Source organism: Ranitomeya imitator, chromosome 3, assembly GCF_032444005.1.
Source record: "Ranitomeya imitator isolate aRanImi1 chromosome 3, aRanImi1.pri, whole genome shotgun sequence".
Lineage (NCBI taxonomy): Eukaryota > Metazoa > Chordata > Amphibia > Anura > Dendrobatidae > Ranitomeya > Ranitomeya imitator.
Genome location: NC_091284.1, coordinates 678,168,169 through 678,183,130, shown reverse-complemented (window position 1 = coordinate 678,183,130; position 14,962 = coordinate 678,168,169). Strand labels below are relative to the sequence as shown.

At 44.0% G+C, this 14,962-nt stretch overlaps 1 protein-coding gene across 1 annotated transcript in view; it reads left to right on the top strand.

Annotated features, from left to right (window-relative positions):
• Nucleotides 1-14,962, top strand: part of LOC138670761 (protein LBH-like) — an 86,707-nt gene that overhangs the window by 55,456 nt on the left and 16,289 nt on the right. The window contains exon 4 of the mRNA XM_069758387.1: nt 8,515-8,574. Within this exon, the coding sequence (XP_069614488.1) occupies nt 8,515-8,574 (60 nt within the window). The remainder of the gene's footprint in view (nt 1-8,514; nt 8,575-14,962) is intronic.

Sequence of the window (14,962 nt, the reverse complement as noted above, 5' to 3'; positions counted from 1 at the left end):
GACTCAGCCGACATCTGTGAAGAGTCTGCAAAAGTTCCTGGGCTTTGCTCATTTTTATCGTCGCTTCATCAGTAATTTTTCTTCTGTTGCTAAACCGTTGACTGATTTGACCAAGAAGGGTGCTGATGTGGTCAATTGGTGTTCTGCGGCTGTGGAAGCTTTTCAGGAGTTGAAGCGTCGTTTTTCTTCTGCCCCTGTGTTGTGCCAGCCAGATGTTTTGCTTCCGTTTCAGGTCGAGGTTGATGCTTCTGAGATTGGAGCAGGGGCTGTTTTGTCGCAAAGAAGTTCTGATGGCTCGGTGATGAAACCATGTGCCTTCTTTTCTAGAAAGTTTTCGCCTGCTGAGCGCAATTATGATGTTGGCAATCGAGAGTTGTTGGCCATGAAGTGGGCATTCGAGGAGTGGTGTCATTGGCTTGAAGGAGCCAAGCATCGCGTGGTGGTCTTGACGGATCACAAGAATTTGACTTATCTCGAGTCTGCCAAACGGTTGAATCCTAGACAGGCTCGTTGGTCGCTATTTTTCTCCCGTTTTGATTTTGTGGTTTCGTACCTTCCAGGCTCTAAGAATGTGAAGGCTGAGGCCCTGTCAAGGAGTTTTGTGCCCGACTCTCCGGGTGTTCCTGAGCCGGCGGGTATTCTCAAAGAGGGGGTAATTTTGTCTGCCATTTCCCCTGATTTGCGGCGGGTGCTGCAAAAATTTCAGGCTGATAGACCTGACCGTTGCCCAGCGGAGAAACTGTTTGTCCCTGATAAATGGACTAGTAGAGTTATCTCTGAGGTTCATTGTTTGGTGTTGGCTGGTCATCCTGGAATCTTTGGTACCAGAGATTTGGTGGCTAGATTCTTTTGGTGGCCGTCTTTGTCGCGGGATGTGCGTTCTTTTGTACAGTCCTGTGGGACTTGTGCTCGGGCTAAGCCCTGCTGTTCTCGTGCCAGTGGGTTGCTTTTGCCCTTGCCGGTCCCGAAGAGGCCCTGGACGCATATCTCTATGGATTTTATTTCGGATCTCCCTGTCTCTCAAAAGATGTCGGTCATTTGGGTGGTTTGTGATCGCTTCTCTAAGATGGTCCATTTGGTACCCTTGTCTAAATTGCCTTCCTCCTCTGATTTGGTGCCATTGTTTTTCCAGCATGTGGTTCGTTTACATGGCATTCCGGAGAACATCGTTTCGGACAGAGGTTCCCAGTTTGTTTCGAGGTTTTGGCGAGCCTTTTGTGCAAGGATGGGCATTGATTTGTCTTTTTCCTCGGCTTTCCATCCTCAGACAAATGGCCAAACTGAACGAACTAATCAGACTTTGGAAACATATCTGAGATGCTTTGTTTCTGCTGATCAGGATGATTGGGTGTCCTTTTTGCCTTTGGCTGAGTTCGCCCTTAATAATCGGGCCAGCTCGGCTACTTTGGTTTCGCCGTTTTTCTGCAATTCTGGTTTCCATCCTCGTTTCTCTTCAGGGCAAGTTGAGTCTTCGGACTGTCCTGGTGTAGATACTGTGGTGGATAGGTTGCAGCAGATTTGGACTCATGTGGTGGACAATTTGACATTGTCCCAGGAGAAGGCTCAATGTTTCGCTAACCGCCGGCGCTGTGTGGGTCCCCGACTTCGTGTTGGGGATTTGGTTTGGTTGTCGTCTCGTTATGTTCCTATGAAGGTTTCCTCTCCTAAGTTTAAGCCTCGTTTCATTGGTCCGTATAAGATTTCTGAGGTTCTCAATCCTGTGTCATTTCGTTTGACCCTTCCAGCTTCTTTTGCCATCCATAATGTATTCTATAGGTCATTGTTGCGGAGATACGTGGCACCTGTGGTTCCATCCGTTGATCCTCCTGCCCCGGTGTTGGTTGAGGGGGAGTTGGAGTATGTGGTGGAGAAGATTTTGGATTCTCGTATTTCGAGACGGAAACTCCAGTACCTGGTCAAGTGGAAGGGTTATGGTCAGGAAGATAATTCCTGGGTCTTTGCCTCCGATGTTCATGCTGCCGATCTGGTTCGTGCCTTTCATTTGGCTCGTCCTGGTCAGCCTGGGGGCTCTGGTGAGGGTTTGGTGACCCCTCCTCAAGGGGGGGTACTGTTGTGAATTCTGTTGTCAAGCTCCCTCCTGTGGTCATGAATGGTACTTCGGCTGGTTCTGTCCATGGGCTTCCTCTGGTGGTTGTGAGTGGAGCTGCGGCTTCTGAGTTTCCTTCCACAGGTGACGAGGTTAATTCGTTAGCTGGCTGCTCTATTTAACTCCACTTAGATCTTTGCTCCATGCCACCTGTCAATGTTCCAGTATTGGTCTAGTACTCTCCTGGATCGTTCTTGTGACCTGTCTTCCCAGCAGAAGCTAAGTTCATGCTTGTTTTTCTCTGGTTTGCTATTTTTCTGTCCAGCTTGCTATTTTGATTTTGTCTTGCTTGCTGGAAGCTCTGGGACGCAGAGGGAGCGCCTCCGCACTGTGAGTCGGTGCGGAGGGTCTTTTTGCACCCTCTGCGTGGTCTTTTTGTAGTTTTTTGTGCTGACCGCAAAGTTACCTTTCCTATCCTCTGTCTGTTCAGTAAGTCGGGCCTCACTTTGCTAAATCTATTTCATCTCTGTGTTTGTAATTTTCACCTTTACTCAGTCATTATATGTGGGGGGCTGCCTTTTCCTTTGGGGAATTTCTCTGAGGCAAGGTAGGCTTTATTTTTCTATCTCTAGGGCTAGCTAGTTTCTTAGGCTGTGTCGAGTTGCATAGGGAGTGTTAGGAGCAATCCACGGCTATTTCTAGTGTGTGTGATAGGATTAGGGATTGTGGTCAGCAGAGTTCCCACGTCTCAGAGCTTGTCCTATATTATTAGTAACTATCAGGTCGTTCCGTGTGCTCTTAACCACCAGGTCCATTATTGTCCTTACCACCACGTTATAACAGTCAATGTGGTCTCCAATTTTTTTCTTGCACCCATAGGCTTGCATTGGCGAGTCTCGGGCGATATACGCGTAGAGTGGTAGCATGCTGCAATTTCACTCGCACGTCGAATACGCCTGAGAAAAAATACGATGATGGGAGCTGCCCCATAGAATAACACTTGTCCACATTCTACGCTAGTGTGGCCCCAGCCTTATACTTCAGCTTTTTAACCTAAAATGTTTAATGATTTCACCTTTAAGTGTACGCCTTTAATATTTATGTGCAGAGACCAAAATTAAAAAATAATATGGTACTATTTTACCCTTAACAGATAGGAAATATTGTGCCAATGACTATGTAACACACTCATTAAAAAAGTATTTGCTTCTGTTAGGCTATGTTACCACAATGAGGTTTTGGTGAGTTTGTGATGTTGCAGAATTTCTGCACCTATTATTTAGATTAGATTACTTGCATTTTTCCATTGCATTTTTGATGCTGTCTCTGTTTGATGTGTTATGCTTTAAATAAAGCTGTCTGGTTTTTGAAACTTCCTGGTATTTTTATTTCACTGTATTGTATTGATATACTTAGGATTACATGTGTTTTTTATGTGTTTACGTAGGTGCGTGATTTACCTGCATATTTTCCGCATCTAGTGTAAGTTTATGGGGAAAATCTGCACAGAAAACTCAGCGTGTTTGCAAGAGAAATTGACACGTTGCAGATTTGAAAAACGCACCACTGGTCAGTTTTCACAGTATTAATAAGAAACTCCATGGGCATGAGATTTCTACCATTCCCATCCACTTTGCTGGTACTGTGAGACGCTGCATGTTAGACACAGGGAAAACACACAGCGTCAAAAACACAATAAAATTAATTGTGGGAAAGTAGCCTTAAAGGGAGTCTGACAAGTCCCCCAATGCTATGAACCTATAGATATAGGGGTAATCTGCAGGTAAATATCGTTATGATATTGTCCAGGCCCCTTACTGAAAGCCCTGCTGCTGGAAGAAAACGAACTCCATTCCTCCCATGAGCTGCCAACTTTGTCATAGAAGCATGCTCAGTGTGGCTACAGTCACTGCTCAGTACATGATGAGTGACGGCTGTGTCACACACCAGCTTTTTGATTGACAGCTCGCTCTCAGAACATCTGTACGGTGCAAACTGTCAATCAGTGATTGGAGCTGTTTGACAGCTGCTGCTCACAATACTGCAAAGTGTGGCTTCAATGACTGAAAGCCGGCGGCTTCCAGGAAAAATAAAGTTAATTTTGTCCACTTTCAGTATGGTGGCCAGACAGCATTGTAATGCTATTTACCTACAGATTAACCATATACAGTGCCTTGCGAAAGTATTTGGCTCCCTGCAACTTTTCAACCTTTTCCCACATATCATGCTTCAACCATAAAGATACCAAATTTTTGGTGAAGAATCATCAACAAGTTGAACACAATTGTGAAGATGAACGAAATTTATTGGTTACTTATTTTAAATTTTTGTGGAAATTCAAAAACTGAAAATTATCTGCAGGTTAACAGCAGGGGGACAAGATAGGCTCCAATTAAAAATATCCTATAAATGGAACATTTGATTGCCCAATCCCCCATTGACTGTGATACATACTGCGAGACTTGGAGAGACTGGACTGAATTCCAAGAATCCGAAGCCTACCGTTTCGCATCAGACTGATGTGACCCACCCTTTTCTCCGATGCGTTTCTCCTTTGTCCAGATTGTGCTCCGCGTTGGTTCGCGCCTGGCTACTCTATGTATGGTTTCCATTGGATTTTAGCGACTTCATAATTGTAATACCGATGGCCTAAATTGTTCCCTTCCCTCCTTTTTCTTCCTATAACTTGATGTTTTATTGGACGTTATACTTTTATTCTATGATACATTGATGCTGAGATTGTCCTAGTTATTCTTTTCTTTTTGTTGTATTTTTGTGATTGAAAATTATTTAAACTTTCAATAAAAATTGAATTTTGAAAAAATATCCTATAAACTAGGTAGTTCTCTCAGAACCAAAGAGGTGACATGATATGACTAGAGATGATGTATAATAATAGCACGGCCTATTATTTTGTGTGACTTGTTAGAAGCACTTGGTGTATTTGGTTGATTCCCAGCCAGGAGCAGATGACTGTTTGAGATACATCTGCAGATTACTCCTTGTGTCAAACATGTCATTACTTCCTGCAGACTAAGGGAAACCTAATACTTAGATGAAAAGAATTTGGCTTATCTTTAGAGGGATGCATTATCTATTAGACTTCTGAGAAGTTCTCTTTGACATCTTTAAATCTAGTTTAATGTTTAACAACCTTGCCCCACAAAGGAAATTCATGCTTAAAATGAGTCTGTCAGGGGCTTTAGGTCACCAAACTAATTACTGGGTAAGTAAGAGACAATTTCAACCAAACAAACCTTCCTGTCTGCAAACAACACATTGCTGAGAAAATCAACTTTGGTTCTTTGTGTAAAAATCTCGCAGATTCCACTGATTCTTTTCCATACCGCTTAAGTATCTGTTACCCACAGTGCTGAACAGATGTCAAATAAGCACAAGAGGGTGGTTTAAAGACGCAGTCCATTCAAAATTTGTATCTTTTTAATATATTGCAGTCATCATATTATATATCACTATGAACTGTGAGGCAGTGACAGGTATTATATGCGAGGGACGCCATGTATCCCCCAGGATGCGCATAGAAGCGTTTTAAGGCAGCTGGAGTATATTGCAGTCACAGGCATAGCTGTGGTTGCAATACAAAATAAAAGTAAGTGTGGACTTGGACAAGCTATTTGCCCAAGACAGATTTAAGAACGGACTGACTTAACTCCCACCTGCGATCCGGAGGATACTATTTGTGAGTTACGTTGGACATAAAAGACACTTTGTTTTGAACTTTCCTGTGGTCACTGCCTTTTATGACATTGTGTCATTAAAAATCTAAGCTCTATGTAGAAACAGGAGGTCAATTTTCCCTTTATGAGTCATCACTGAAAAAGTCCCTGGCAGGGGAGGAGTAGCACTTAATAATAATAATAATCTTTATTTATAAAGCGCCAACATATTCCGCAACGCTTTACAGTTTAACAGTTTCAAACACAACAGTCATAACTAACAACGTTAACAATACAATAATTAAAGCGAAATAAGACGACCCTGCTCGTGAGAGCTTAGGGTACCGTCACACAGTGGCACTTTTGTCGCTATGACGGTACGATTCATGACGTTCCAGCGATATCCATACGATATCGCTGTGTCTGACACGCAGCAGCGATCAGGGACCCTGCTGAGAATCGTACGTCGTAGCAGATCGTTTGGAACATTCTTTCGTCGCTGGATCTCCCGCTGTCATCGCTAGATCGGTGTGTGTGACACCGATCTAGCGATGCGTTCGCTTGTAACCAGGGTAAACATCGGGTTACTAAGCGCAGGGCCGCGCTTAGTAACCCGATGTTTACCCTGGTTACCAGCGTAAATGTAAAAACAAACAAACAGTACATACTTACATTCCGGTGTCGGTCAGGTCCCTTGCCGTCTGCTTCCCGCACTGACTGACTGCCGGCCGTAAAGTGAAAGCTGAGCACAGCGGTGACGTCACCGCTGTGCTGTGCTTTCACTTTACGGCCGGCAGTCAGTGAGTGCGGGAAGCAGACGGCAAGGGACAGACACCGGAATGTAAGTATGTACTGTTTGTTTTTTTACGCTGGTAACCAGGGTAAACATCGGGTTACTAAGCGTGGCCCTGTGCTTAGTAACCCGATGTTTACCCTGGTTACCCGGGGACCTCGGCATCGTTGGTCGCTGGAGAGCTGTCTGTGTGACAGCTCTCCAGCGACCACACTACGACTTACCAACAATCACGGCCAGGTCGTATCGCTGGTCGTGATCGTTGGTAAATCGTATAGTGTGACAGTACCCTTACAATCTACAATGAGGTGGAGGAGACAGGAGTTGAAAAGGGAGATGACTCATTCAGGAATAAGAGACTTCCTGTTTCCACATAGAGCAGAGAAAAGAGAAGAATTAGCTGGGTCGAAGCGCAAAATGAGCAATTGTAAGTACACAGTGCTATATAATATGATGATCGCCATATGTTAAGAGGATAAAAAGTTTGATGGAAGTATTTCCTTAAGGTAGAAAATAATAATTATAATCAGTGTACTAGCCTCTATGCCGTGCAAAGGAGCCATCAGTCAACCAGGAGGAATCGACGTTGGGCAGGGAATAGAGCTGGAGTGACAGAGGAGAGGCTTCAGATCTACCATAGCTCTTCATCCTCCTTTGCATATCAATTGAAATTTTGATTTCTCAGTAATGGAGGAAAGGACTGGTCATGTAAAGGTATTGCTGGACTTGCCTTTCACAGAGGCACATGCACGTAAATAGGAGTGTGAAATCCCGCTGACAGATTCTTTTTAAATCCTCCACTGCTCCAACTCTCCAGTATTTGTTCACTTGTGCTACAGCAATAACCTACATCATATACTGTACATCCATATGACTACTGCAGCCAATCAATAGCCTCAGCAGTCTCATCTCATACATACAAGCTATACTGCTGAGACCAGTGATTGGCTGCAGCAGTCATGTGAATACATGACATGTCATTACTGCTGCAGAATAATAAAAAACAGCAGTTTTTTTTCCTTTTTTTTGGAACTTTGGACCTGCTGTTCCAATATATTCATTTAAACTAGCTTTAACCTCTTAAAAGAATTATGGAACTTCAGAATATTTTCTACAGCTATATCTGACCACATGTCAGACAGGGGAGATGTTAAGAAGAATCATAGCAGACAGTAATATGTGTGCTCGGCAGCCCTGTATACAATGACTGGAGCCGAGGGGAGCATGATCAACATTCACGCTAATTACACAGGCTACAGACACATATCTGGGGTCTCTGTGGGCCCAGCGGTCTGATCCCAGCATCCAATACGTTAGTCCCTATCCTGTAGATAGTGGATTACTTGACTATCTAGGAATTAGGGTACCGTCACACAGTGAAATTTTGATCGCTACGACGGCACGATTCGTGACGTTCGAGCGATATATCTGTGACGTTCGAGCGATATCGCAATGTCTGACACGCTCCTGCGATCAGGGACCCCGCTGAGAATCGTACGTCGTAGCAGATCGTTTGAAACTTTCTTTCGTCGTCTAGTGTCCCGCTGTGGCGGCATGATTGCATGGTGTAACATATATCGTATACGATGTGCGCATAGTAACCAACGGCTTCTACATCGCACATACGTCATGAAATTATCGCTCCAGCGTCGTAGATTGCAAAGTGTGACAGCAGTCTACGACGCTGGAGCGATATTGTTACGACGCTGGAGCGTCACGGATCGTGCCGTCGTAGCGATGAAAATTGCACTGTGTGACGGTACCCTAACTCTTTAAGGTAATAGTCAGTCAATATGGCCGATTGTATAGTTTGGAGATTATACACAAATGAATGTTTACAATGGCTAATGGTAGGCTACTGTTTGCCAAAAATGTGATCTTTCAGGTAGGACTTGTTAGGCTGTTGGATGAAGCTGTAAAGCATAATTGGGCAAATGTGGAGAATACATTTCCTTTTTTAAAGCTTTTTAAATATCTACATGTTCTTGTCACTACAGAGGCCAGCGATCAACCACCAGTGATACCGCCATGGTGGACTCAAGGAAGTCGAATAACCAGTAAGAACTTTTTTTTTTTAATTTGGAGCAGATAACTGTAAAAATCTAGCAATAGGAAACAAATTTACCAATATTAAAGGTACATTCTTATTGTAAACTTTTATAGCATATCCAAGGTATACGCCATAAATGCCTGATAGCTGTGACTTCCATCTTTGGGTCACTTGGCTACTACCAAAATGTGGTTTGGTTGGTGATGATGACCATTTTCTGGTTGCTGACTAATACATTCTTCATATGGCAGCTTGTTCTGTTCTCTCTGTGCCTTCCATACTCTTCAACAGAAAGAATTCTTAAGATGGGAATACCCTTCATATTTCAATATGTTACAGAAACAATTACATGACAACACATACATCAAAAAGTACAATAATGACTGTTACGTCGCTGCCACTGCCGCTCCCCGCGCCCTGCCATGCTCACGTGTCCTCGGCATCCCGGCGCGTCTCCACTGCTGCAGCGTCTTCCTCTCAGCGCTCGCTCCCGGTTTCTGCCGCTCGTCAGGTGCGCGCGCACGCTAGGTTCAGTGCTGCGCGCGCACATTTCTGAACTCCGTTCTGGTACCTCCTTCCTGTCCTCTCTATTACCTTGGAGGACTCCTAAACCGGAAGTGCTACGCAGCGCCGCTTTATTACCCTGCCTCTTCCTTTCCCCTGTGCCTGATGCTCATTTGTTACTACAAGTGGTCTTGGCCGCACGCCTTTCTGAGTACATTATTTCCTGACTTGGTTCTTCCTTTGCTCTCCTTAGATCCAGTCCTTGGTGTCCGTCCTGTTTGCCCTGTGTTTCTGCCGTACTTGCCAGCCCTGTGTTTCTGCCGTACCTGCCTGCCCTGTGTTTCTGCCGTACCTGCCAGCCCTGAGGCTCTGCCTTGTCCGTCTGTCCTGTGTCTCAGCCATACCTGCCAGCCCTGTGTTTTTGCCTTCCAGCTCTTGTCTTTACCGAGTTCGTGCTCCTGTCTCCCGCCTGTCAGTTCCCCTCCTCCGTCCAGTCCAGGACTCGCTCTCTAGGCCATCCTTGTTTCCCAGCTGCCGTGGCGATAGTCTCCCGCGGGTCTGCCCCAACGCTCCCTGTATAGGGGAGGTCCATCTGGTCAGCTCGCCCAAGGGAGGATAGTTGTCACGGTCCAGTGGGTCCACTCCTTGGTATTCTCACTTGAGTCCTCATAATGACCAAAACATCATAGTTAAATGCTGCAGTGTTTCAGAGAAAACCATACTATAAAAGCCACCAGGGATTGAGCTGCACCAGAGACTTGTCGGACAGGCGGATCCCCAGCAGCTTCTCCCTGCCCGCTACCTTAGAGTGACAGGTCTGTGCCTATGTGCGTCTATAAATCAAATAATAAAGCTGAAGAGAGAGCGCAAATAGTGTCTTATCTGATAAAGAAATGAAATAAATTATTGTATGTATGCTCACCTGATAGGGTTGTGACAGTCATAACTCCAGTATGTGAAGGCTGCTGCCGGACCACCAATAAAATGCCACCCTGAAAATAATGAGTACGGTGGTTCAGAGTCAGCGCTGCCCAAGGTTCAAAGGTGTAATCACAGACAAGATTAAAGCATGAATGCGTTTTTTTGTGTCAACGCGTTTCAAGGTCTCCAAACCTCTTCATCAGAACCAAACCACAATAATAGCAACTATTGAGACATGTTGACACAAAAAAACGCATTCATGCTTTAACCTTGTGTGTGACTACACCTTTGAACCTTGGGCAGCGAGGACTCTAAACCATCGTATTCCTTATAGTCTGTATGTGCGCCTACAGTTAAGTCCATATATATTTGGACAGAGACAACATTTTTCTAATTTTGGTTATGGACATTACCATAATGAATTTTATACAAAACAGTTCAGATGCAGTTGAAGTTCAGACTTTCAGCTTTCATTTGAGGGTATCCACATTAAAATTGGATGAAGGGTTTAGGAGTTTCAGCTCCTTAACATGTGCCACCCTGTTTTTAAAGGGACCAAAAGTAATTGGACAATTGACTCCAAGGCTATTTCATGGACAGGTGTGGGCAATCCCTTTGTTATGTAATTCTCAATTAAGCAGATAAAAGGTCTGGAGTTGATTTGAGATGTGGTGCTTGCATTTTGAAGGTTTTGCTGTGAAGTACCTTATTTTCCGCTTTGTAAGACGCACTTTATTTCCCCCAAATTTGGGGGGGAAATGGGGGTGCGTCTTACAAAGCGGAAATACCACTTACAGGCTGGGACGAGGGGGTGTCCGCCGCCGCCCACAACCGCTGCCACCCGCCACCGCTGTCACCTCGCCCGCCACCGCTGCTGCCCCGGGTGATGCTGGAGGCTCTGGTGCTGCGGGGGGCTCTGGTGACATTTTGTGAAAGACCAGAGCCCCTTGGCACTTCTTCCATGCGTTCCTGTATGACTGACTCAGGGAAAATGGCAGCCGGAATCTCTCGAGATTCCAGCGGCCATTTTCCCGGAGTCAGTCATACAGGAACGAATGGAAGATCTCATCTCCTGAGATTCCGGCGGCCATTTTCCCGGAGTCAGTCATACAGGAACGCATGGAAGAAGTGCCGGGGGCTCTGATCTTTCACAAAATGTCGCCAGAGCCCCCCGCAGCACCGGAGACAGCCCTGCAGACCCCCTCATCCCAGCCTGCAGCACAGGAGCCTCCTGCAGCACCGGAGCCCCCCTGCAGACCCTGTCATCACAGCCTGCAGCACAGGAGCCCCCTGCAGCACAGAAGCCCCCCTGCAGACCCCCTCATCCCAGCCTGCAGCAATGCTTCACTCCTGCCTCCAGCAACGACCCTGGGACCCTGATCCACCGCAGCCACAACCCCTGGTAAGTAATAAGATGCATGGATTATAAGACACCCCACCAATTTATTAAAAAAAGTTTTTTTCCTATTTTTCTCCTCAAAATTTGGGGTGCGTCTTATAATCTGGAGCGTCTTACAAAGCGAAAAATACGGTAAATATACGGTCAAAGGAGCTCTCCATGCAGGTAAAACAAGCCATCCTTAAGCTACGAAAACAGAAAAAACCTATCCGAGAAATTGCTACAATATTAGGAGTGGCAAAATCTACAGTTTGGTACATCCTGAGAAAGAATGAAAGCACTGGTGAACTCATCAATGTAAAAAGACCTGGGTGCCCACGGAAGACAACTGTTGTAGATGATCGCAGAATAATCTCCATGGTGAAGAGAAACCCCTTCACAACAGCCAACCAAGTGAACAACACTCTCCAGGAGGTAGGCATATCAATATCCAAATCTACCATAAAGAGAAGATTGCATGAAAGTAAATACAGAGGGTTCACTGCACGGTGCAAGCCACTCATAAGCATCAAGAATAAAAAGGCTAGACTGGACTTTGCTAAAAACATCTAAAAAAGCCAGCACAGTTCTGGAAGAACATTCTTTGGACAGATGAAACCAAGATCAATCTCTACCAGAATGATGGAAAGAGAAAAGTATGGTGAAGGGGTGGTACAGCTCATGATCCAAAGCATACCACATCATCTGTAAAACAAGGCGGAGGCAGTGTGATGGCTTGGGCATGCATGGCTACCAGTGGCACTGGGTCACTAGTGTTTATTGATGATGTGACACAGGACAGAAGCAGCCAAATAAATTCTGAGGTATTCAGAGCCATACTGTGTGCTCAGATCCAGCCAAATGCAGCCAAACTGATTGGTCATCGTTTCATACTACAGATAGACAATGACCCAAAACATAAAGCCAAAGCAACCCAGGAGTTTATTAAACCAAAGAAGTGGAATATTCTTGAATGGCCAAGTCAGTCACCTGATCTCAACCCAATTGAGCATGCATTTCACTTGTTAAAGACTAAACTTCAGACAGAAAGGCCCACAAACACACAAGAACTGAAAATCACCGCAGTGAAGGCCTGGCAGAGCATCAAAAAGGAGGAAACACAGCGTCTGGTGATGTCCATGAGTTCAAGACTTCAGGCAGTCATTGCCAACAAAGGGTTTTCAACCAAGTACTAGAAATGAACATTTTATTTTGGTCCCTTTAAAAACAGGGTGGCACATGTTAAGGAGCTGAAACTCCTAAACCCTTCATCCAATTTTAATGTGGATACCCTCAAATGAAAGCTGAAAGTCTGAACTTCAACTGAATCTGAATTGTTTTGTTTAAAATTCATTGTGGTTATGTCTATAACCAAAATTAGAAAAATGTTGTCTCTGTCCAAATATATATGGACTTAACTGTATAGGCAGAGACCTTACAATCCATGTGGTGGACAGGGAGAAGTTGCCAGGGACCCACCTGTTTGATTAGTCTCCAGCACGGCTCGGCCCCACTGGATTTAAAGTATGTTTCTCTCTGAAATGCTGCATCATTTCAGAATCAAACATACCTGGCTGAGATAATACAGCCATTGCCTGATACAGCATGCACTTTAAGACTGATGAACTACCCTTAAAATAGTAGGTCATCAATATCACATTGCTGTGAGCCAACTCTTACCATCGCTACTGACTAAGAGATTGAATGGGCAACTGCAAGTCAGAAGTTGCACATTTCCGGAAATTGTGAAGTGGCTGTGTGTTGTGAATTCTGTGGCAGAGCTCCCTCCTGTGGTCACAAGTGGTACTTCGGCTGATTCTCTCTATGAGCTTCCGTTGGTGGAGGAGAGTGGTACTGCGGCTTCTGAGTTTCCTTCCTCAGGTGATGTGGTGAAGTCGTTAGGTGCTGCTCTATTTAACTCCACCTAGTGCTTTGATCCTGGCCTCCAGTCAATGTTCTAGTATTGGACTTGCTTCCTCCTGGATCGTTCCTGTGGCCTGCTGCTCTGCATAGCTAAGTTGCTCTTGTGTTTTTTTTGTTTGCTGTTTTTCCTGTCCAGCTTGCGTATTTGGTTTTTCTTGCTTGCTGGAAGCTCTGGGACGCAGAGGGTGTACCTCCGTGCCGTTAGCCGGTACGGAGGGTCTATTTGCCCCCTTTGCGTGGTTGTTTGTAGGGTTTTGTGTTGACCGCAAAGTTACCTTTCCTATCCTCGCTCTGTTCAGAAAGTCGGGCCTCACTTTGCTAAATCTATTTCATCTCTACGTTTGTCTTTTTATCTTAACTCACAGTCATTATATGTGGGGGGCTGCCTTTTCCTTTGGGGTATTTCTCTGAGGCAAGGTAGGCTTGTTTTCTATCTTCAGGCTAGCTAGTTTCTCAGGCTGTGCCGAGTTGCATAGGGAGCATTAGGCGCAATCCACGGCTGCCTCTAGTGTGGTTGGAGAGGATTAGGGATTGCGGTCAGCAGAGTTCCCACGTCTCAGAGCTCGTTCTATGTTTTTGGGTTATTGTCAGGTCACTGTATGTGCTCTGACTTTTATATAAATCATCCCAAAAAAACGTGCAATACAAAGACTTATAAAAATAATTGATTTTATTATATAAATAATACAAAGTATAGAAAAATAATAACATACACAAATAAAGCTGATAAAATAAGAGCACACTATAATGGTATGATGAGACACCTCAAAAAACTAGAGCCTATATGGCACAAAGGATGCACAAAAAGTAATGATAAATACCCAGATACAAAATATATTATATAATACAAGTACTAAAATAGAAAAATTGTGTAACAAGTAACTAAATACCACTGTGTATAATAATAAAAATAAGAAAAAATATATAATATATATATTGCACTACCCAACTATGATATGTGTAAAAAGTACTAGAAAGTCAAGTGCAAAAAATAAGATATAATATAAAAAATAATATAAGATATGCAGAAAAAAACTTGCATATAGTAAAAATATATGTGCCAATAAAAAGTGCAACAGTACTAATATAATACTAAACCTGGGTCCCTAATTTGTGCAAATACATGCAAATATAATATACTAAGTACCACTAATGAAATGCAAGTATGTTGAAAGGTAACACTAGGTATTTATATTGCACAATGCCACACTGCAGATCCCTGCATATAGTATAAAGTATGCCAATATAAAGTGAAACAGTGCCAATTAAATAAATCAACCTAGGTACCTAATAAAAGTAATACCAGACGTTATAGAAGGTGCAAAAAAACACATATAATGTGAAATGCATATAAAGTATACAATGCCGCTGATGAAATGCGGATATGCTAAAAAGTAACACTAGATATTTTGTATTGCACACTACCACGCTGGGACTAACAAACTCACACAGCAAAAAATATATATCAGCGATGGTAAAATAACACTAAAGTGCAGACAGTGCCTTGATATATCCACCGCTATTGAACACTAGTAGTGGCATAAATAACGTAAATAAGATCTAGATAGTTACAAGAGGTTCCACATACCTATAGGTGCTCAGTCCCTACGTACGTTTCGGCTGAATGCCTTCTTCTGTGGGCGTATACAAAGGCTAATTAGGGCTTAGT